Below are 21806 nucleotides of genomic sequence, written 5' to 3' on the forward strand. Positions count from 1 at the left end.
GGTGCATCTACACGAGATGCTAACTGCACAGTAGCCAAATAACACATGAAGGCCGAGGCTGAAAAGAGTTCACTTGTAGAGAAAGGAAGGAGCTAGATGTACAGGTAGCACTGTATTCATGACAGGGAGCAGGGCAGGATCAAGTATTCATTCGACAAATTCTCAGCGGCTGCATGAGCTATTCTGTTCTCTCTAACTTCCATCAGGCAGAGCACTTGAAGCTTGAGGATTAGGGAAAATTTGGCCCTAAAACTGTATATATTTTCAGCGCAGTCATAAATCTAGAGCTGCTTTGCATTACTTTTCCCTTATCAGGTCGGAAAAAAAATCCCACTGGCCAATCAGGCACCAATTGAGAGAAGGTTACATGAACTTGTAACCTAAAGCAGGAAAGGCTCAGAACAAGAGGGCTGAGGCTGCAGTTCTTTCTGTTCTCTCTCTATATATAGCATATAAAAATGTTATACGGCTCTTTATTTCCATCCCGAAGGATCTGTAAGCATAGGCTATTTACAGGCTCCGTCCTACAAATGCGTAGTATGAATTATGCATGTTTTATCAGCATTACTCTGGTGAGCAGTGTGTGCGTGTGCACGCATGCATGTGAAAGGGAGAGAAGTGGGATCTTGTTTTATGGAGAGGCCTGGGAGGAAATGAGAATGCAGGCCAAATCAGGACAGTGGCAGTTACACTTACATGGTCAAATCCTCAGCTGCTGTAAAGCAGAAGAAATTTGAGTAATTTAAATTTACACCATCACAGGATTTACCCACCAAAGTTCATTTTAGCAGGTGGATACCTAGAGAGCAGACAGGGAAAGGGCTGTGCTTTCCCTTGGCCCAAGGAGATGGGGTGTATAGGTTTTGACTCTGGGCTAGCCAGGGCTGAAAAGACTTCTGACTGTAACACGGACAGGATTAGGCTTTGGGCGTGTTGTCCTTGGCCTTTTCTAATTAAAAAAGTAGTCACGCAGGATCTTTGTCACCCGCTCTTAATGAACTTATTTCAATTGTAAGCAATATACAGAATAACAATAATAATTATTAATGAATGGCTGAGCTGCCCGTTGATTTTTTGTGTGTGCGCCTTTCTTCTTATACCAAGCCGTGAGGCATCTCATGAAACTGCGTTTACAGAAAATGCTATGCAAAAATAAATTGTTAATTGTGTTTGTAATCATTCTTGACTACAGCTCTGTGAGTCACTTCTTGGAAGCCTCATCCATGGTTCAGCCAGAGTTTAATGCCCCCAAATACTGCATATTTCTTCCCCCAGGCAGGGGGAATTTCATATGTTGGCGCCTTTAATTAAGGTCCAGGAGACTCTTTTATACAAACTCTCTTAACAGTTTAGTTTTACAGCTGAGATGATTTCAGAGCTGCCTTTTTTTCTTATTTTTTCTCTTTGTTATGGATTTTTTTCTGTCTCAGTTATCTGACCAAAGTCCTCCTTATTGTCTGTTTCAGATAGCGGCTCAGGCCGTGTTATTTATGTGCATGAACACAGCGGGCATCTTCATCAGTTACCTGTCAGACAGAGCTCAGCGCCAAGCTTTCCTGGAGACCAGAAGATGTGTAGAAGCAAGGCTGAGACTGGAGACAGAAAACCAGAGACAGGTATAAAGAAGACTATTGCTGTTTTCATGCCACTGAAATGGATACGTTGGTAGGACCAGAGTGTCCTCTCGGTTGTGCCAGTGTGATACCATGGACTTCAATGGAATCACATCTGATTTATGCCAGTGATACAAAGTTTATGCATACCACTTTGCTGTTTTTTTCTGACAGATCTCAAAAGCTTTCATCAGGAAATCTCTTCTTTGCCAAGCAGTATAAAAGTGTCTTCTTTCATTTTCCTCATTCTCTTACAATAGCTTTTCTCCCATTGCAACCCTCATCCAGCCTTCTTGGCATGGGGGGTATAGTCACTTTGTGCCCAGCAAATGCTAAATCATAATACGTGTGTCTGCATTGCCACTCTCAGTAGTTTTAGGATCCATATGCAACTAAGTGTAACTTACGCTGCTGTTTGCTGAAAATTTGCTGAAAGATTTGGTGTTGTGAACACAGATTATTTCTCTTTTGTGTTTCCTTTCCTTTTTGCCATTTCATTCATAAAGAGAAACAGGGAGATGTTATGCCAAAGATTTATCGCATTTCCCCATCACAATGCATATATCCTGAGATAGGTTGTATTGGATTCTTTGCACAGAAGGTCAAGGTAGTGGTGTTATTTGTTATATTGTATTAAAATCTGATAAAGTGCATCTGGCTATCCTAACATCTTCCAAATATAAAACTGATAGAGAATGTGAAATCCAAATAACTGTATGCTCATATGAATAATTCTACTTTTATTTCTAGAAATGTCTAGGAGAGTGTGCCAGCATGGGCTGAGGGGAAGCGGGGGGAAGAGAAAGAAAATAGACAGATGGGATGGGACTAAAAATGTGCATGTGGAAATGGAGAAGTGATTCTTTGCAGAATTAGTCCATGGGAGACTCCAAGAAAATATATAAATTGAATAGAAATCTGTATAACCAGTAACCTAGAATCACAAAATGCAGAAAAAGGTAACAGGGATAATATAACTAGGACTCCCCTCTCTGTTCAAGCGTTGCTTGCAGTAATGCAATGTGTGTTACCTTTAGGGTCCGTTTCCAAGAACTACAATAACAGAGACGCTACATGGTTGCTTCTTCTTAATCTCTGAGAATTCATGGTCTTTCTAAGTCTGGGAAGTGTATAGAGGTGAAGGAACATAAAAAAAATATCCTTTCCACTTACTTTCACAGAAGGCTATGCACAGTTGATACATGCAATGCCAAATACCTGCCAAAATTTTTGTATCATTATGTCCTCCACTTCAGACGTCATCAGAATAGTCCAATTACTCCTCCATTAACATAGGAAATTCTTAATGTACGATAGCTGTAAACCCTACTTGTCTTGCACTTGGGTTTATTTCACTCTTATTCACATTAAAGCTATGCATATCCCAACTTTTTGGATAAGCAGATCACTAAGCAGTCAACCCTTGACATTTCTCAGGACCATCATACACCCTCATCATCAATATTTAAATTGAAAAGGGAAGGCCTACTAATTCTCCAGACTATGAACCGTTGCTTTTTAGTTTAGTTATGGTTCACTGACCATGTTTTGGGAACAGTTTCTCTATTGTATATTAGCCACAATAAGGTTTACTGGCTTCCAACATCAGTAAGGTTCCCTTTCAGGGAATGAATGGAATAAGTCCTCTCTATATTTGTTTGCCCATTTGTAAAATGGGGATGCTAAGGTAATGGATTAAGTCTTTTTCTACACACACCTTCTGCCAGAGTGCACCTAAGGTAGCCAGATTTTTTTCATTTTTACAGGTATAAATCAGAGAGTCAGAGATGTTATTGTGGTATAAAACTGGTGCCAATAACATTTTAAAAAATGCAAAAAAGGGAGCTACACCTGGTTGTAACTATTATGCCCATTAAGAAGTATTTACAAGATTGACCCCTAATGAGTTGATGATTCAAAATGTTTCATAAATGCTAACTATGAATGAGTACTATTTTTGAATACTATTAGTAGCAAGTTTGTGTTATGGTAGCACCCAGAAGCCCCAACTGAAATCAGGTTTCCACTGTGCTGGGTGCTCATTACAGCTGAGAAACTCATTTTAGTTTCTACCTCTCAAGATCCCATTCCCCAACCATTGCAATTGTTTAGTATTGGCCTAGGAGCACCAGTTATGAACAGGGGCCCCAGTGTGCTCGATACTGTAGAAAGAGAGAACAAAAAAGCAGTTCCTGATTGAAACAATTTATATTCTAACTATAAGAGACAAGAGGCACATCTACATGTGTAATTAATGCTCATGAATAAACTCCAGAGCTTATTGCTTTGGTGTGTGTTGCTCCCAGGTGTGCAGTTTGAATGTGAGCCCACAGTATGTTAAGTGAGGTCAGAGTAGGCTTGGCTGGCAGACCTGGGGCTCAGCCTGCTAGCTCGGGGCTGCTCCCCTCTTCCCGGCTCAACATGCTGCGGAGGGGCTGGCTGGGGCATGAGGATGCTCCAGCGTGGGGCTAGCTGGCAGATGGCCCCTGTGCTGAAGCACCCTCGTGCCCCAGCCAGCCAAGGCAGTGTCTACACATGCACTGCTGCAGAATAAAAAACTCCACAGCAGGATAGTACTTGTATAGAAGTAGTACATCTAGTATAATACAAGTACTATCCTGCTGCAGAATTTCTTAGTTTACTCCAGCCCAATAGGGGTGCATGTGTAGCTCTGTGTTGTTTACTGCAGAGCTAATTAGTCTACTCTGCAGTAAACAGCTCGTGTAAATGCACCCAGCAGGTAAGTGGAGGGAATAAGATACCCAGGAGGTAGTGTGGGTGAGCATAAACCTGCTAGATTTTTTGGTAGGATTGGTAAGCCCCAGCCCCGCAGCACTAGCAGGGACCATATCTGAGATACTGCTTGATAACTTCCATCTAGAAACTGTGACCTATTTAAAGCAAAAACTGTTTCATTTTTGTTTTGTCTTCCAAGCCATCGTTCATTTTTGTGGAATGCAGTGAGATTTCAAGGTGAAACCAACAAAATCATGGTTTTGGCCTATTTTGGAGGCATTTTTTCTTTCTGGTGCAGCTCTAAGCTGAAACTGGACAGTTGAAGTGGTGGCACCTGTTGCAAATCATGTAATTCTTGTTATTCTACAGTGGCTTTTTGTTGGTTTCCTTTGATCATTATAATGATTTTCATTCTTTGATTTTCTTTATAATGTGGATTCATTACCATTTTACATTGTTATCACTGGTTTTCTCTGATGCACAGTCTATACCTTATGAGCATGGAAACATCTATATGGGCCACACTGTGCTCCTGGTTACACTGAATCCACATCAATCCAATGAGCCATCTAGGTTCTAGTTAAAAGATTACTGATTTACATATAGAATTCTGGATAAATATTTCAGCTATCCCTAAGTGACTGTAAGTCCTGTTTTCAAAAGGTACCTACACTTTTAGGACCTAAATCTCACTGATCTTCAAGACTTAAGGTAAAACGCAATTTTCACAAGCAATTAAGTGACTTAGAATTCCCATTTTCAGAAGACCTTCAGTCTGTAAGGACCAGTGAGGCACTAAATTTAAATGTTTACATCAACTATGTGGACAGTAACAGTATTTGGTAATAATAACTTTTACTGTAATAGCTTACAAGAGATATTTGTAGTGTATCAGTAGCAAACATTGGCATTGCTTGTGTCTATTCAAAAAATCGCAAGAAACTTGATCACCACATTGCAGTGAGATTCAGAGAAGGGTGTTTGGGCACACCTTTCCTATTTTCACTGAGAAATCAAATCTGAGTTTTGGTAAAGATCACAGACTTTGGTAGATGACTGATGAAGACTGGCAAAAAAAGGATATTTGTAGAAAACTCAAAAGAAAAAAGTGAGCTAATGGAGATAACAGCTGAGATAATATGTTATGAAGACAATTTTAATTTAGCAGGTACTGGTCAGTAAATTAATTCACCTAATGAATGGTAGAACACCATTGCCCAGTGGTGCCTAAAAATTATAGATGTTGCAGATAACAAAGCTGGCAACATCAGACATCTTCTCTTGCCTTTTCCCCAGTATGACTTTATATGTACATGTGTACATACACTACATATAAAAAGATTATACTGCTAATCACTGACAAACACCAGCTGCAGAGCTGGTCAGATTTGTTGGAGGTTTGAGGATTAAAAAAGACTTACAACCAAGTCTTTGAGTAGGATATCCCAAGACCAAAGAAGAGTGGATTCTTTATTTCCTGCTTGATCTTATCTTATGAACACAGCAGGTAATTCTGCTTTCATTAAAGCAAAGCAATAAAAACAGAAGGTATGACCAATTTTCTATATTCTTTACTACAAAGCTTTAAAAAATAATAAGAAATATATCCTCTTAGAGTTAAATTTGTGCGTAATTGCTATGCCAGTGCAGGGTAAAAAGCTGTATTGAAATGAAAATTAAATTTGACTTCTATTTATCCACAATCCCTAATTTTTAGATGCACTATGTAATATATATACACACACGTAGTAGTTATGTCTTTATGATAAATTGCAATAATCATGCACTCTAGTTCCTTACCTGCTCTTTATCTAGTAATCCATCTTCCCTGGGAATTCATTTAATACATCAAACTTTCACATATTACCATTTAAAAGTAAAAGCTTTCCCAAAGAAATGTGGCTTTTCCTCAAAACTATGTTCATCCAGAAACTGGCATTGTACAAAATTGTTAATATTCAGACTCCTGTACACATAAGATAAGGAAAGTAGAGACAATGTTCTTCCAGGTAAGATGTCCAGGGATCAACATACCTTTAGGTCCTGTACTGAAGGACCTATATAGAGCTTTAGGACTAGGTGGTGTTGGCTCAAAATTACTGCATTATATGTTTTAAAGTTCCCTTACCTAAATTTTAGAGGTTTTTTCAATACCTTGGTGTAATGTGCTTGGTGCTGGGGCCTTGAAGCCCCTCTCTCCTGGCCAGGGTTTGAATTACAGGGGAGCTCAGAGGGGTTGATCTCCCCCATAAGAGATGAGAACCCCCTGCGGGCCAGTCAGCACCCTTCCCCTGCCCCAACCTCAACAACCTGGAGCCCATGCACCACTGCGCATAGCCCCTGGCCCACCCCGCGCATTTCTAAGCAGCCCAGGCGGTGGCAGCGGTGGCTTCTTCCAGCTGCCACCACCACTGGCCCCAGCCCCATGGTACTGGTGGGGACCCGTGCACACAGCCCCGACCCCAGTCAGTTTTTTTTGCAACCCCCCCCGCCCCCATCCCCAGGAGTCAAAGTGTAATTTGAACCCTGCTCCTGGCCACCTCCTGGGCCCTCACCTTGTTGCCCACTCTGGCCTCTCAAGGTCCCACCCTGTTGTCTCATCTGCCATACCTTGATGTTACAAAGTAACAGGAAAAAAGGAGGCAACAGGAGTTTTGGATTCTAGGCCCATGTCTGGGCTGATTCCTCTGGCCTTGTCCCACTTTACTTTGGCTGAGCCTCTCAGCCTGGGGTCCACTGTCACAAGACTGCAAGCTCCCAGGGTCCAGCTCTGGCCATGTTCTTGTGACTTTTGGCCCTCTGGCCCTTGCTCTGGCCCTCTCTGTGGTCCACGGTCTGACCTTCATGAGTTCTGGGTCTCTGTGTTCCCCAGTCTTTGCTGTGCCTTGTCCCTCATGGGCTCTGGGCCCCTTGGCCCCTGGTCTCACCCTCTGCAAGCTCTGGGCTTGTGCCCCAGTCTCTGTTGCACCTCACCCCTCGTGGGTTCTGGGCTTGTGTCCCCAGCCTCTGTTACGCCTTGCCCCTTGAGGTCTCTGGTTTTGCACCCCAGTCTCCACTGTCTGAAACCAGAGTTCTTCTGCCAACACCAGTGCATAGGATCTGGGATGCCCCTGGGCACCCTGCTTAGTCTCCCCATTCATCCCTATAGCCACAACCCTTTCTTCTAGTAAAAACAAAAACCAGAACATGAGCATCCACTCCAAAACCAAGGGTTCCCTTCCCAGGGTTAATCTTGCCCTGCAGGAGCCCTTGCCTAAAGAGCCCAAGGTACTCATCTGTTCCTGGTTTGGGATATAGGGTTATCTCCACCACAGCTCAAAGCCCTTCCTCTGGGCCACCCAGCCTGGCTCTTTCCTGGAGCTCTGTCCCCTGCAGCTCCTATGGTCAGACTGCCTCCAATGGCAGGTATAGAGTTTATAAGTCTCTTCCTGGGTCACCTGACCCTCCACTTCTGCCCCCAGGCCTGACAGTCACTGGTCACACCTGAGATAGGCTGTCATTTTGTTCCAAGGCTCTTTGCCCACTTTAGCCTATTGCAGGGGTTAAGGAAGGCCAGCTACCCCTGGGTTCCCTTTTCCCTTTAGTAATGGGGTAAGAGTCCCATTACACATGGGGGGTTTTTCCCTCATCCAAGACATATATAGAAGCATGACATGAAGCAAGCATTGCCTGTGCCAAAGCCTACCAAAGGCAGTGAAAGGATACTATTAGCATTAATGGGTTTGGGAGCAGACCCATGGAGAAGTATTCCAAGTGTTTAAAAACCTATTAATCACTTGTCTGAAATAGGTGGTGCATGCAGAAATCATGACAATGTCTTGCAGAATCAAGGCATTACAGTCACTTTTTGAGATGAGTGACTTAACCCAGTGGGCTGCCCTCTGGACAGGGCTCTAAAGGTCTCTTTAGGTGTATAAATGGGACTTAGGTAGAATGTGCCCTTTATTGATGCCTACCATTTCCTATTCTGTGAGTAGATTGCCAAGGCACCTACACCTGAATCATTCTTAGGTATCTCCAGAGTCTCTCCATTGATGACAGAGAGATCCTACTGCCTGACTCGGTCATAGTGACTGGGTCAGTTCAGTGGGGCAGTGCCTAAGATGAGACGCTTTTAATTCTGGCCTATGTGCGAATATGATATGAATATTTATTCTTCCATTAAATATTTTTCCCATCTTCATGGCAGCAGGTCCTGAATTACTTATGAAATGAAGACTCCCTGCCCACTGCACAGGCAGCCCACCAGCAGGGCTACACAGTGTCTGCTGTGCTGAGTTATTTGCAGAGATTGGTGATATTTTACTCAGATTTGGTTAGAAAAATTCAGCTATCTTACAAGCCTTAAGAGAAACATAAAAAAAAAATACCTGAAGTCTGAATTCACTCCTGTATTATGCCAGCTCCAGTTCATCTTTGACTGTATAAAACTGGATTAACAGCAGTGAGTTATGCCCTTTGCTTTCAGCATTGTTTGATTTCCAGGTTGACTATCTCCTTTTAGCACCTCAGTTAGGACTTTCAGAGAGAAAGTCATTTATTATGCCTTCAGCATTGTCCCAAAAGTTTCTGACAGACAGGGATTTTCTGTGCAAGCAGGTGTGTCCGATCTCCTCTAGGATATGCACTTCTAATGCAAAAGGGACTTTTCTTTATGCACTCCAAAGCTCCAGACTCTGCAGATGCTCCTTTGTGTGCACTGAATGTCTACTGTGGGTTTTGCTGGAAGCCAGGCAAGCTAGAGGAAGGTCCCTTGGGTTACAGTCAGTTCTCAGATAGATCCTCAGGGACCTGTCAGACCTGGAGGGGGAGAAGCCATTACAGGGAGGAGGGGACAAGTCCCATCTTCCAAATGAAGTCCTGTGGAGTGGTCTCTGTGACAACATCTGAGTGCACATAGAGTCCCTGGCCACAGGCTTTGCTGCTAACAGACAGATCAACTCCTTTACTTACTCTGACAGATTGTAGAAAATCTAGGAAGAGTGACAGCGGGTACAGAGGTGGGAGGGGGACAGGCAGCAGCTGCAGGGTTGGAGCTGGAGCTGCAGCAGATGCTTGCCCTATGCATACCCAATTGTAAGACAAGGGACTTTTTCCCCCTTGTTATATGGGGGGAAAAAATCTTTTAACTAAGTAAATACAGCAAAATTGTATGGCTGCTATGTGACCACTTCATTTGATTGTGGCTCTTTTACTACGACTACTTCAAGTGACATCTAAGTCAGAGGTTGTTAGTTATCACCTGCCAACATTTATGACTGTGTGCAAAATGCCCTGGATCTTTTGAAAGCTTCTGTCTTTCAGTGCCTCCAACCAATCTGGCTCTTCTTCTCCCCACCTCACTCCCTTTTGTTTTTCTCTCTCATTGCCTGATCAAATCCCACGATTACGTTGTTGGGGATAGAGTGACAGTGGGTATGTCTATATATGCATTTACACCAACTTAAATTTACTGCTCAGTAAGTGGGAATAGGCCAGTGTCTACACATGCAGGCATTAAAGCGCATTAACGCTGTGTGTGGACTAACTTGGGACTAAAGTTACTGCACAGTAAGGCATCTATAAATGCATTACTGCGCAGTGAATAATCAAGCATAAATCTAACACCTGCAAGGTGCAGGTATCACATTTACACTCAAGTTAGCATAAGTTGCCATATTTACTGCACCATACAGGTGTGCATGTGTAGACGTGCATCGGTACTGTGCAGTAATTTCAGTTACTGTTCAGTAAATGCGCACATGTAGTCATGCCAGGCGTGTCCACAAAAAGATGGCATTCTTTTACATAGGATTTCAAGTAACTGCTCTTTAAGATTATCCTCCTAACAATTCTTCATTTGTGGCTTCAATATCCAGCTGATTTGAATGTTCTTCTATAACAGCACATTTCAAACACTTTAATTCATCTCTCAGAGCTCTTTTGATGAGTCTGGCTTTTGCAACCATGTGAGTGAGTCAAAAAATCACTTGCTTTTGCCGAGTACAGTTTCCTCTGCTATCTCTTACTTCCCAGTTTATTCTGTGCTGGTAAAGAAACCTACAGTTATTAATCAGAGCTAGAAGAGAGCAGGTATAATATCTTTGACTCAAGAACTGAGTTGACTGCTAGTGTTTTTGTACCCTATGGTCTGTCACTGTCTGTTGTCTTAGTGGAACAATACATTTATAATCTCGCCACAAGTCTCTCTTCTGCTGGATTCTTACTAATCAAAAAAGCTAAAGAGTGTGCTAGCTATAGACAGCCATACAGTCTGCGGTATACTTCCCGTTTCTCTGGAGAACTGAATGCTTGCCTTCTGGTGGTGGGGAAGAGGATCCAGGATCGATGGCTAGTTAGCAGCACACATAAGAAATTACATCCTTCTTCCTGCCCATTTTATTTCCTTTCCACCTTCAGAGGAGTTTTTCTCCATAGGCTGATAAGCTCTGTTGTGTTTTTTTAATGAAGCTTACATGCTGAGCAGGTTTTTCTCAAGCTCTTACAGCTCTCATTTTTTAATCAACCATCGGTGTTTGCAAATTTTAAAGTAAGAGCAGATTGGGTTGGGATTGGAAAGGACATTTTAAGAGGGTTATATCCTATAAAGCCATCTTTTTTAATGTTGGTACTAAAAATATAAAAATCCCTCTGAACTGGTATGAGGATAAAGTTCAAATTGGTGGAAAAGTAATCTGAAGTGTAAAGGTCACATGGCCTTCCTTATTCATTGCAGAAGGGGTTTAGAAAGTGTTGTGAATAACAGCTGCAGTCCCAAGAAATGACTTGTTTTAATGGGAGGATGCCAAAGCATTCCACATTACATCTTCTGTGTAGTCAATCATTGGCCAAGGCTTGCTTATCACTAAATAGAAATTAAAGTCCAGCTTTTCTCTATATGGGAGCTACCAAAGATCTCTTAAGTTTCAGCTGCTTTAATCATGTTGTGCAATGCAGGAGTGTCAGCCCTCAACATCCTTTCAACTCGGGATGGCTATACAGGACACTTGCCTGGCGCCCCTACACAGTGACACTCACCCCCTGGCCTCCAGACCTGTGTGACTGGCAGGAACCTGCACCAATCAGCCGGTGAGCTCAGATCACTCCCTGAAAGGGCAGAGCTCCATGCTGGAGCTCATGCTAATAAGCCAGGAGCTCAGGAGGCCCACACCGCTGCAAGAAGTGTGGCAACACCCCTTCTCACTGCTCCTCTGGATCCACCCAGGGGTCAGCAGTGATCGTTTAGATCACCCCTGGCACAGGTGCCAGAGCGTGGTACATGAAGGCATTTTGCTTGGTGCATGCACCTTGGGGCAAACAGTGGGAAAGCGGCCACAGCTGCATTGCCACAACAAGGATCAGGCCCCTCACCCCTGGTGCACCAGCATCTTACAAGTTGAAGCTGCGGGTGTTTTTGGCACTTTGCCCAAAGCGCCTTCAGTTAGCTGCGCAAACAGACTTTCGGTACTGTGAAAGTAATTGGCTGTGTCCTTGCAACCAAGTTAACAGGAAACCTATAGTGAAAGTGAATTGCTTATATCAGGGGTACTCAACCTCCAGTCCAGGGGCCAGATCTGACCCACAAGTCATCCAGCCTGAGGGGCTCCCCATTTGTCGAGAAATGTGGTGGCAATGGGCCCTAGTGTGAGAGACTAGGAGGGGGCAGTGCCAGGCCACCAGGACCCAACCCAGGTGCAGGGGGTGGTTGGAGTATGAAGGGGTGCTACTCTGTCCTCACCTGCAAGGCAGGGAGGGGTCACTGCTGGACCTCAGGGCCCAATTCAGCTCACAGACGGGCCCCAAGCCACTCATCTGGCCTGCAGAGCTTAAAGATTGAGCACAACTGGCTCACATGATCTGGACCACACTGACTGTAAACAGTCAACATTTTCTGGAGACATATTCCAGGCTATCCAAAAACAGGTCACTGATGGCACCACCATTAGGATAATTCAAGGGCCTATAAAGTTTTTTGCTAATTTTTTCAAATAATGCTAAAGATTTTGGCTGTCACAATTGTAAGATACCCACTTTGAGACACATGATATAGGGTCTGACTTTCAAAGGGTTGCTGATGGGACTTTCTGAAAATCAGGTTTGATCAATTAAAACTTGAGGTGCACAGAATCACTCACCACCTCTGAGTATACTGCCTAAGGCTTCCTCAGGTGCTGATTTGACCCATGCCTAGTTACTACAACACAGTGCAAGTTAGTGAGAGAATAGTTTTGGTGTAAATTATACATAATGGCATGTAGTGCTGCTAGTTACCTAATTTTAGGCTGTTGTAAAATCTTGTAGCTCCTTCATCAGCTAAGGATGAGAAAGACCCGAAGTAATATCCACATACCTTCAGGAGTCAGAGAGCAACATGGAGATTATGTCTCTTGCAGACTGAATACCAAGAAACACTGAGTGTCAGCAGAATTATTTAGCAAACAACGATAGCAAAGGGGCTGGCAAACATTTGTCATCAGTTCTACTGGATTTTGCCTAGTATTAGTAGATATTAGATAATAGGTTGAAATTAATAGCTGGTATCTTTAAAATAGGACAGCTGGATTTTGGAGAAGGTACAAAAAAAGCCACAAAAATTATTCAAAGGTTGGAGAAAATGCTTTACCATGAGAAAGTTCAAAGGCTCGATCTGTTTATCCATTCAAAAAGAAGATTAAAAGGTGATTTGATTACAGAGCATGAGTATTTTTGTGGGGAAAAACCTCTGGGTACTAAGGCATTCTCTAATCCAGTGGAGAAAGGCATAGCACAAAGCCAATGGCTGGAATTGAAGATTGACAAAGTCAATGTGGAAAAGAGACTATGGGTTTTTAAAAGTGAGGGTTTTTAATTATGGGAGACTCCATCACTTCCCTGGGCAGGTTTCACGAGGTCTTGATGGCTTCAACTCAATTGAGGTTGGATGGGCAAGCTCCTATTTCATTTCACATGCCAACATTACATGCACCCAGCCCTGTAACTACTGGAATTGTACACACTATGATGGTGTGCCATTCCATGTGCAGTTTGGGTGCATAAGTATTTACACCATTATGGGGTGTGCACAGTAGCCTCTGCTCTGGCTACTTGTATATGCAGGTACTAAATGTAGCATTGCCTTTGGCTTTTAGGTGACACTGACTGCACAGTAGTTTGTTACTACTGCGCAATAGCATCGCATCATGCTTCCTGTCATGTGACACTACTGCAATGAGTTACTGCAAGTAGCAAGGAGCTACTGTGCAGTCAGTGGCTCACGTACATGTGGCCAGTGAACTGCATTAGTCTTACCCACCAGATTCAGTTCAACACAACGCTAACTATGTAAAATGAAATGGGCTGCAGCAGATGTGAGATCAGACTAGTTCAGGGGCGCTGAACTGTCAGCCTGTTGGTCAGATCCAGCTTGCAGAACTGTATCACCCAGCCCATGGGGACTCCCAAGGGTCTGGAAATGTGGTGGCAGGAAAACATTGGCAATCTTAATTTCTGCATCCCTGCTGCCAAGTTTCCAGCCCCTTGGGGGAGCCCCAGGAGTTGGATAATGTGGCCTTGTGCATCAGATGACTCCAGCACATGGCTGGATCTGGGTGTGTGGGATCAGGCTAGCATACTGGATCACATGAACGACTCATGCCTCCTGAGGCTGGGGGGGCACGGTGACTGTCTGCAGGCGGGGACGGCAGTGTTAGTGGTGGCATGGTGGTGGCGAGTGGGGACTGCCCGCAGGCAGCTGCAGTGACATCGGCAGCAAGGGTGGGCAAAGTGGGGACCACCCGCAGATGGCCGCGGAGGTGTTGGAGGCAAGGGGGGGAGCAGTGGCAAGCAGTGAAGCCCACAGATACCAGTCTCAGGGGGGCATGATTCAGACATAAACACAGCTTTAAAAGATTTTTCTACATACCTTGAGGTAGCAGGTGCGATTTGTGAACACTGAGATGCTGGGGCGCATGGAGCATCCCCACCCCAGACCCAGGAGAGACCAGTCACCGAAATGGGGGGGCATGGGGGGAGGGCCCTGCACACTCCCCGGTGGACCTGAAAGTGGACTGGAAGTGCTTCTGGTCCACTTCTGGGTCTACGGCTGAGTGCACTGGGGACCACGCTCCTCCTCCATCAGCCCCAGCATCACAGCATTCACGAGCCCCTGCTTCCTAGAGGTATGTAGAAAAAACATTTAAAGCTGTGTCTATGGCCAAATCTCTGAATCTCTCTGAATCGATTTGGAGGGTTCCGAATCAATTCGGATAAATTAAAGGGTCCCCTGATTCGATTTGGATTCAGAGATTCAGCCACCGAATCGGGCTGAATCTCCGCCGAATCGAATCAGGGACCAAAGCTTCTCACAGCTCTACTATCTATCTTTTTGTCTTTCTGTCTATATAAACTGTCAGCAAAATCTGTCAGCCTGAGAAAAACCTCCCATGCACAGTTTCAAAAGCCTTGCAGTTTGTGACATTTAAGATTGGACAAAACAGCTGGACATATACAAAAGGGAGGATTCCTGTTTTTTCACACAGATTGGGCTGTAGCACCTATCCAGTCTTTCTCACCTCTGTACACTGTCCTGTAATCTCAGACTGCAGAACATGTCCAGACAGGGCAGATAGTATCTGCACATTGAACGATAATCCCAGACAGTGGCTCATAGATCTGGAAGCTGATATCTGACGCCATAAGAAAGTAGAAGGCGCCGGCTACAGAATAAACAGTACCCAAACTTTATTTTATGCTGCAGCAAATGATACTGTTTAAGGATCAGATATACCATTCAAATGTAGTGATTATTTGAAACTAAAGAAAATAAAATGAAACAAAGAAAAGTCTAAATGAATAGAGAATACAAATAATGCAGAGTAATTACACAAGAATTCAGTGACAGCCAGTTTGAAGCAAGGTCAAGGCTTATTGTAAGAGATAAAATTCAGAAAAGACCATTTTGATCTTTTAGTTTAGAATATTCATTGAATCTGTATCAGACAGCTCCTGCACCCTGGCAAAGAAAATCAAACGCTTGATTAGAATACAATGATTTATACTAGCTTTCTGTGCCAAAAGAGGAATTTGAAATGCTATAGTCTGGAAGATCAGTTTTGGACTGGGATGCTATATTTTTTTTGGACATATGAGTTTTACCAAGCCACAGCTATGGTGTCAGGAGGCTAATATGTCAGGAGACAACGTTACATATGTATTTCTGCTTAAGAGATTTCTTACATTGTCACCCACATACTTTTCTAGTTTATTTTCTCCTCTAAACTCATCAAATAAAGAATTAAACAAGAATTGATTGCAACAATTGATAGCAATGCATAAATGTAATCATAACATGTAAGTCAACTTTGTCTTGCAATACAGTAAATATCTTGAATGGACTATGGCAGTTCTGGAAAGCAAGTAATAGCAACACATTTCACCTCATTAAACCAGTATAAATGTAAATGCACTGTATAACCCATGCTTTGTACTCTGTGTCACTTTGTACCCCTCTAGTAGCTGAACTTCAGAGAGGTTTACACATGCTTTACAGCCTCCAAGCAAAGAAAACTGAATTTTTTAGTTTAGGGTCATGCTTTTAGGCCTGGAGGTTCTGGGTTGGCTATACACACTCCAAACAGGAATGTCTTAAAGATAGAAGCCCATCTGGGACTTCTGGATCTAAATGCAGGAGCTAAAAGGCCCCAGTGTGTTAATTTAAAGGCTGTAGTGAACTCACAAACCGCTATGCGGTCCAGTCACTAAAGAGGGAGGAAGTCACACTGAGCACACATTACCTACAATCATTATTGTAGCAAAACAAAACACTGGCATGCATCTACCAACGCATCTCAAACAAGACTAAGGATGTCATCCTCCCGCTCTACTCCGCCTTGGTAAGACCACAGCTGGAGGACTGCATCCAGTTCTGGGTACCGCACTTCAGGAAGGATGTGGAGAAGCTTGAGAGAGTCCAAAGGAGAGCTATGCATATGGTTAGAGGTATGGAGAGCAGCCCTCACCATGAGAAGCTGAGAGACATGGGTCTGTTCAGCCTGAAGAAGAGAAGACCTCTGAGTCTTCTCTTCTCCAGGCTGAACAGTCTGGAGAAGAGAAGACCCCCAAGTCAGAGGGGACTTGGTGGCAGCCTAGAAGTATATAAGGGGCACATACCAAGGATTGGGAGAACATCTGTTCACCTGGGCTTCCCAGGGGAAGACTAGGACTAACAGTCATAAGTTGCTAGTCAACCACTTTAGATTAGACATTAGGACAAATTTCTTTACAACTTGAGTGTCCAGGTTCTGGAATAGACTCCCTCTAGAGGTGGTGCAAGCACCTACTCTGGGTATCTTCAAAACACCTCTGGACTCTCACCTTGCTGGGGTCATCTGACCCCAGCAGTCTTTCCTGCCCAGGCACAGGGGGGCTGGATCTGCTAGAGGTCCCTTCCAGCCGCTAACATGGATGAATCTATGCATCGATTACCTGTCACTTTGGCATACAAAAAAGTAGCGTTCTTTAGTTAAAAACACACCTCACAGATATGCCACCAAGATCTCTTTCAACAGCAGGGGGTTCTGCACTCCGTTTCCTAATGTGTTACCAGGTGAGATCAGTGTATGTAGGTGGTCAAAGTGACATCTCCGGTAGAAAATGGACAAATGTTAACCAAATAGGAGTCCCCAGTTGTAGAAGGAGACTTCTGCTTACAGGGTTATCCATACTCCAGTTCAAACAGAAGACCTGTGAGCAAGCTCTGGAAGGCTATGTTGCTCTATAACGAAATGAAAAATACCTTCTTTGAAGCACATTAAAGATATAATGCTAAACATCAAGTTCTGTCAGGGTTTCATAACTGAGTGCTAACTATTTGAACCTATAAGCTGTTCTTTTTTATCCTCTCCAAAATAAAGAGAAAACAGGGTGGAAAAGTCCTTGTAATGCCCTCCTCCTGTATCATTTACTACTTCATGCTGTTCTGTTGTCCATTACCTAGGAAACTATTGGATAAAAAGTTTCCCTAGATGGAAAAAAATGTAAGAGAAACAATAGCCTTTTCTATAGAGCCTTTTCTTTTAAAACAGCCACAGAGATGCAAAAATAAAAGATTACCCGGCATGACTCTGGCAAACACTAGGTGCTTTGAAAAAGGCCATAAACTTCCAGATTCCCAAAGCAAGTATCCAAAGAGAAAGTTTAACAAGATGGTCTGAAAACACCCATGTGACTTAGCCTCATTTTTCTTGAAAAATACCAAGTACTGAAATGTAACATGAAGCCAAGTACAGAATAAAAGGAAATGGTTACTGGCAGAATCCAAATAAAGGAGAGCTGATGTATCTCATAATCGCATATTGCAGCAGGAAGTAATAAAAACTAACAGTCAACCTCATAACCCCAAAAATCTGAACACATTAGATATTGCTTTTCCTAACATTTTCTGTTAATTACTTACTATTGTCTTCATAATGCAGTACAAAGAAGTGCTGCAAATAGACCATCCATTGTGCAATAAGTAGGAGTGTAGGAATTTCAGTTCAGAGCCCCTAATCATAATGGAAGGTGATTATTCCCTTTTTGCATAATGGTATTTGGACAATTACATTTAGAGTGAAAATAATTACTTTTCTTTCAAAAATGATTTTATTTTGTTTTCAAATTGTAAAATTGGCTAATGCACTCTGGAAAGGTTAAGAATATTATTCTGAATGCACCTTTCCTTATTCTGTTGATCTAGTAGTTTATGGTAAGTAAGCCTACATGATATTTATTATCTACTTCTTTTAAACACGGTTTGCTGGTTATGGTAAACCTAGTCTTAAAATGAGGATTGCAAGTGTGAATTCATTCCTTTGGAGCAGGGGTAGGCAACATTTTTTGGCCGAAGTGCCAAAAAAACCACAGTGTCTACCTTGGCAGGTGCTGGAGTGCCGACATGCCGCAGCCCAGAGCAGCTGTTTGCAGCCTCCCGGCTGCAGCCGGCCCACGGAGCCCGGTCTGCTTGCGCACCGGGGGTTGCTGACCCCTGCTCTAGAGTCTCACCTGTATTCTGCATTCTTTTGGAAGTCTCAGATATTCATAGAATCATAGAAAATTAGGGCTGGGGCAGCAGCTGCTTAGAGCTCCGTGACTGGCGGTTGTGTGCCGAGCAAAATGGCCTTGCATGCCGTGCTTGGCATGCGCACCGGGGGTTGCTGACCCCTGCTCTAGAGTCTCACCTGTATTCTGCATTCTTTTGGAAGTCTCAGATATTCATAGAATCATAGAAAATTAGGGCTGGACCTCAGGAGGTCATCTAGATCAACCCCCTGCTGAAAGCAGGACCATCACCAACTAGATCATCCCAGCCAAGAATTTGTCAAGTCAGGCCTTAAAAACCTCCAAGGATGGAGATCCCACCACCTCTTTGGGTAACCTGTTCCATTGCTTCACCACTAGTGAGAGAGTTTTTCCTAATATCCAACCTAAACTTCCTTGCTGCAACTTGAGACCATTGCTCCTTGTACTGTCATCTGCTACCACTGATGGCTAGCTCCAGATATTGGGGAAGTGGGTGGAAGAGGAAGGGCAAGTTGATATGAGTTGGCAATGGTGTGGGAAGCTTCTCAGAGAGTCCGTAGGCACCACAAACCACACATGCCTGCACGTCTGGGTCCAACCTCTTTATGTTGGAGTAAGTCGTTATGCCCAGACTAGGACTTGTTTTCCCTTGAGCAAATATACCCTGAATCTTTCCAAATTTGCTAGCTTTATGGTAGCTCTTCTTTGCATTGTCTCTAGTTCATCATCAGTTCCTCTACTAACAGGGAATGTAACAGTGCTAACTGGTGTACAATTCCCTTAGCTCCTACTCAGGACATTTCCCTCTTTGGACTTTTCCTGAGGCAAGAACAGCCTGAAAACTCATTTGATGTATATCTCTCTCAGTCTGAAAGTGCTCCCAAGGGAAGACTGAGTAGAAATGTGATTAGAAAGAAGGAAAATAAATTTTCACTACTTCTCTTATAATACTAATGGGGAAATATGGGGAAATAATGGGAGTTTTAGTGGCAGATTACAAAGAAATGCAGAAAGATTCAAGAGTCTTCTGTTCCTGGATCTGTCACTGGTGTGCTGTACATAACTTTTGAACAACTATATAATTCTTCTGTGTCTCTGTCTCCTCCCCATTAAAACTGAAATAATTATCCTTGTTATAAGTATTCACAGAGGAACTCTGGAAAGTGATGTTTGGAAAGCACATTGATGTCTTTATATGAAGGAAATTATGCTCAGACAGTCAGAACCTTGGACCTCTGAGGATTTCCTTATGCTTCTGGGTTGGTGCAAAGAGATCTTAAAGCTGTATTGAAGGCACAGCACCATATTCCCAGGAAGGGTAAAGCCCTAGCATGAGGATCATGTCAAGATCAGCTGAAGGAAAAGAAAGAATGGACATAATACGCTTTACATGCCATTGATCTCTGAGAAGTGATCCCTATTGAGTATGAATTAGAACAGTCCTAGGATGTTCTCACTTGCCAAAGTGAACTGGATCAGCACGCCCTGCCCATCTTCTTGAGTGAAGGCCTAAAAGTGACTAGGAGCCAAGTTGGCTTCTACCCCTCAATGTGAGTTCAACACAGCTGAGAGAGATGCTGACAGGCACAACATTTAAGCTATTGGATTTTGGAATATTTTGTGTACTTTATGTATGCAGCAGCGTTGTTTCTGTGTTAAAATTTTTGTCCCTCGCATGGCATACAATGCAGCACACTGCTCCCATAATGTGTGCTGCATAGGAGAATCATGCTGGCATCTTGACAAGATCTCTGCATGTGTTAGGGCATTAATAGTTGTGAACTACAATGGAGGCATACTAATTAGCCTCTCTGTTTATATGGATCATTGCCAGATTTTACCTGTCGCAAAGAAAATATCATTTATCTTAATATGTAGCATGAAGCTTAAGGTATCAGATGTGCTGGGCACATTTTTCTTGGTTTACTGAACATGTCAAGTAAATCATCTTTTATTTTAAATGTTTTTTGGATCCATTGTGTGATGCCTTCCTCAGACAAACCTTATAAATGCTTCTTGGCATGAAAGAAAATATATGCTATTTCTTTGGCCATGTGTTTAGGAGGAAATGTCATTTTTTTGTTTGTTCTTTTCATAGCTTTAATAAGTAATTCATTAATAAACTGTGCTTCTGTTTGATTTCTTTCTTTTCGTTTCCCTTAGCATTTATATTCCCAGTGTCCTTCTGTTAGGGTAAGGTAGAAAATAAAATGCACCATTTCATAGTGAAAAGATATTTGAAATATAAGGCAAGTATCGTTAGTGGAACTTTAGCATACGGCTGCATGAAAGGTGTAGAATTTAGTTAGAAAGGTATCTTTATTATATAGACATACTTAGTAGTGTGCTTTAGCAGTCAGAGAATGCATGACAATGGCAACAATATGTTAATTTGTGTTGAAGCAATTAAAATACCAAGAACATTTTTGTTTTCCTTAATGTTGTTGGCTTTGATTGGCTGATGAACCCACATGGGCTATCCCAAAAGGCCATAAGACATTCTGTTGACAATGGCTGGCTCACTGGAGCTGTCACTACGTAGGTGTGTTGTGAAGCTGGGTGCTCGAACTGATTCTGTATTTTTGTAGGCTTGTCCCTTTGCAATGTGAGAGGAGGATATGGGGTTTCACAGCTGTAGACTCCCACCTCCATATGGATCAAAGTTTGCTATTTCCTTTCCCCAAGGTGATGGGGGAGGTGGCCAGTCAGTATGTCTGTCAGATCACTGGCAGGTATTATCAGCTATATAGCGCTGTCTCCTCTTGCTAGTTTGTCACTGTGCCCTCAAAGCTTCTTGTTCCAGGAAGTTTAACAACGCCTGATAGAAGCTGACTTGAATGCAGACCAAATGGAAGAAGAGGCACTGGACTCTGATCTTCTTTGAGTTAGAATTGTATGCAGGCCAGGTTTATAGCTGAGCTTATTTGTTCACATTCATTCTGGCAGGCATACAATAATCTATTAGTAACGTGAATTATAGAACACATAATCTACCTCATCTGAAGCTGGTGTCTGGAACATGCTACATGTTTTTACTGTAGCTGAGAACTGTTTACGAACTAACTAGCAAGTCTCTGAGAATACTGAGCAAGTCACAAAAAGTGAGCATGAGATGTATTTTTTCCTTAACGTTGTTTTTTTTTTAATTTGTTGCATGTAGAGATGCTAGCATCTGTCTAAAATATGGTCCCCCTAGTACCTTTACCATAATATCCAAGTGCTTCAGAACACCCTTGTTAAGATAGGAAGGTTTCCCAAACCTTGTAGGGTTTATGCCCCACTGTATTAAAGTTGGGCACCCTCATGCTTCCTTTCTTCAGCTGTCACTTCCCACCACTGCTGAATCACCTCGCCACCAGTTGCCACCAGTTCTCCTCACTGGCAGCAAGTGAAGGTGGGGGAAGCAACAGCAGCTGAAGTTGGGGGCAGGATGAGGGTGGC

At 43.0% G+C, this 21806-nt stretch overlaps 1 protein-coding gene across 1 annotated transcript in view; it reads left to right on the plus strand.

Annotated features, from left to right (window-relative positions):
- The first annotated feature begins 539 nt into the window (after nucleotides 1-539).
- Nucleotides 540-21806, plus strand: part of ADCY8 (adenylate cyclase 8) — a 155713-nt gene continuing 134446 nt past the window's right edge. Inside the window, exons 1-2 of the mRNA XM_025205410.1 lie at nucleotides 540-572; nucleotides 1467-1616. Of these exons, the coding sequence (XP_025061195.1) occupies nucleotides 540-572; nucleotides 1467-1616 (183 nt within the window). The remainder of the gene's footprint in view (nucleotides 573-1466; nucleotides 1617-21806) is intronic.

Source organism: Alligator sinensis, unplaced genomic scaffold, assembly GCF_000455745.1.
Source record: "Alligator sinensis unplaced genomic scaffold, ASM45574v1 scaffold307_1, whole genome shotgun sequence".
NCBI classification, from domain to species: Eukaryota; Metazoa; Chordata; order Crocodylia; family Alligatoridae; genus Alligator; species Alligator sinensis.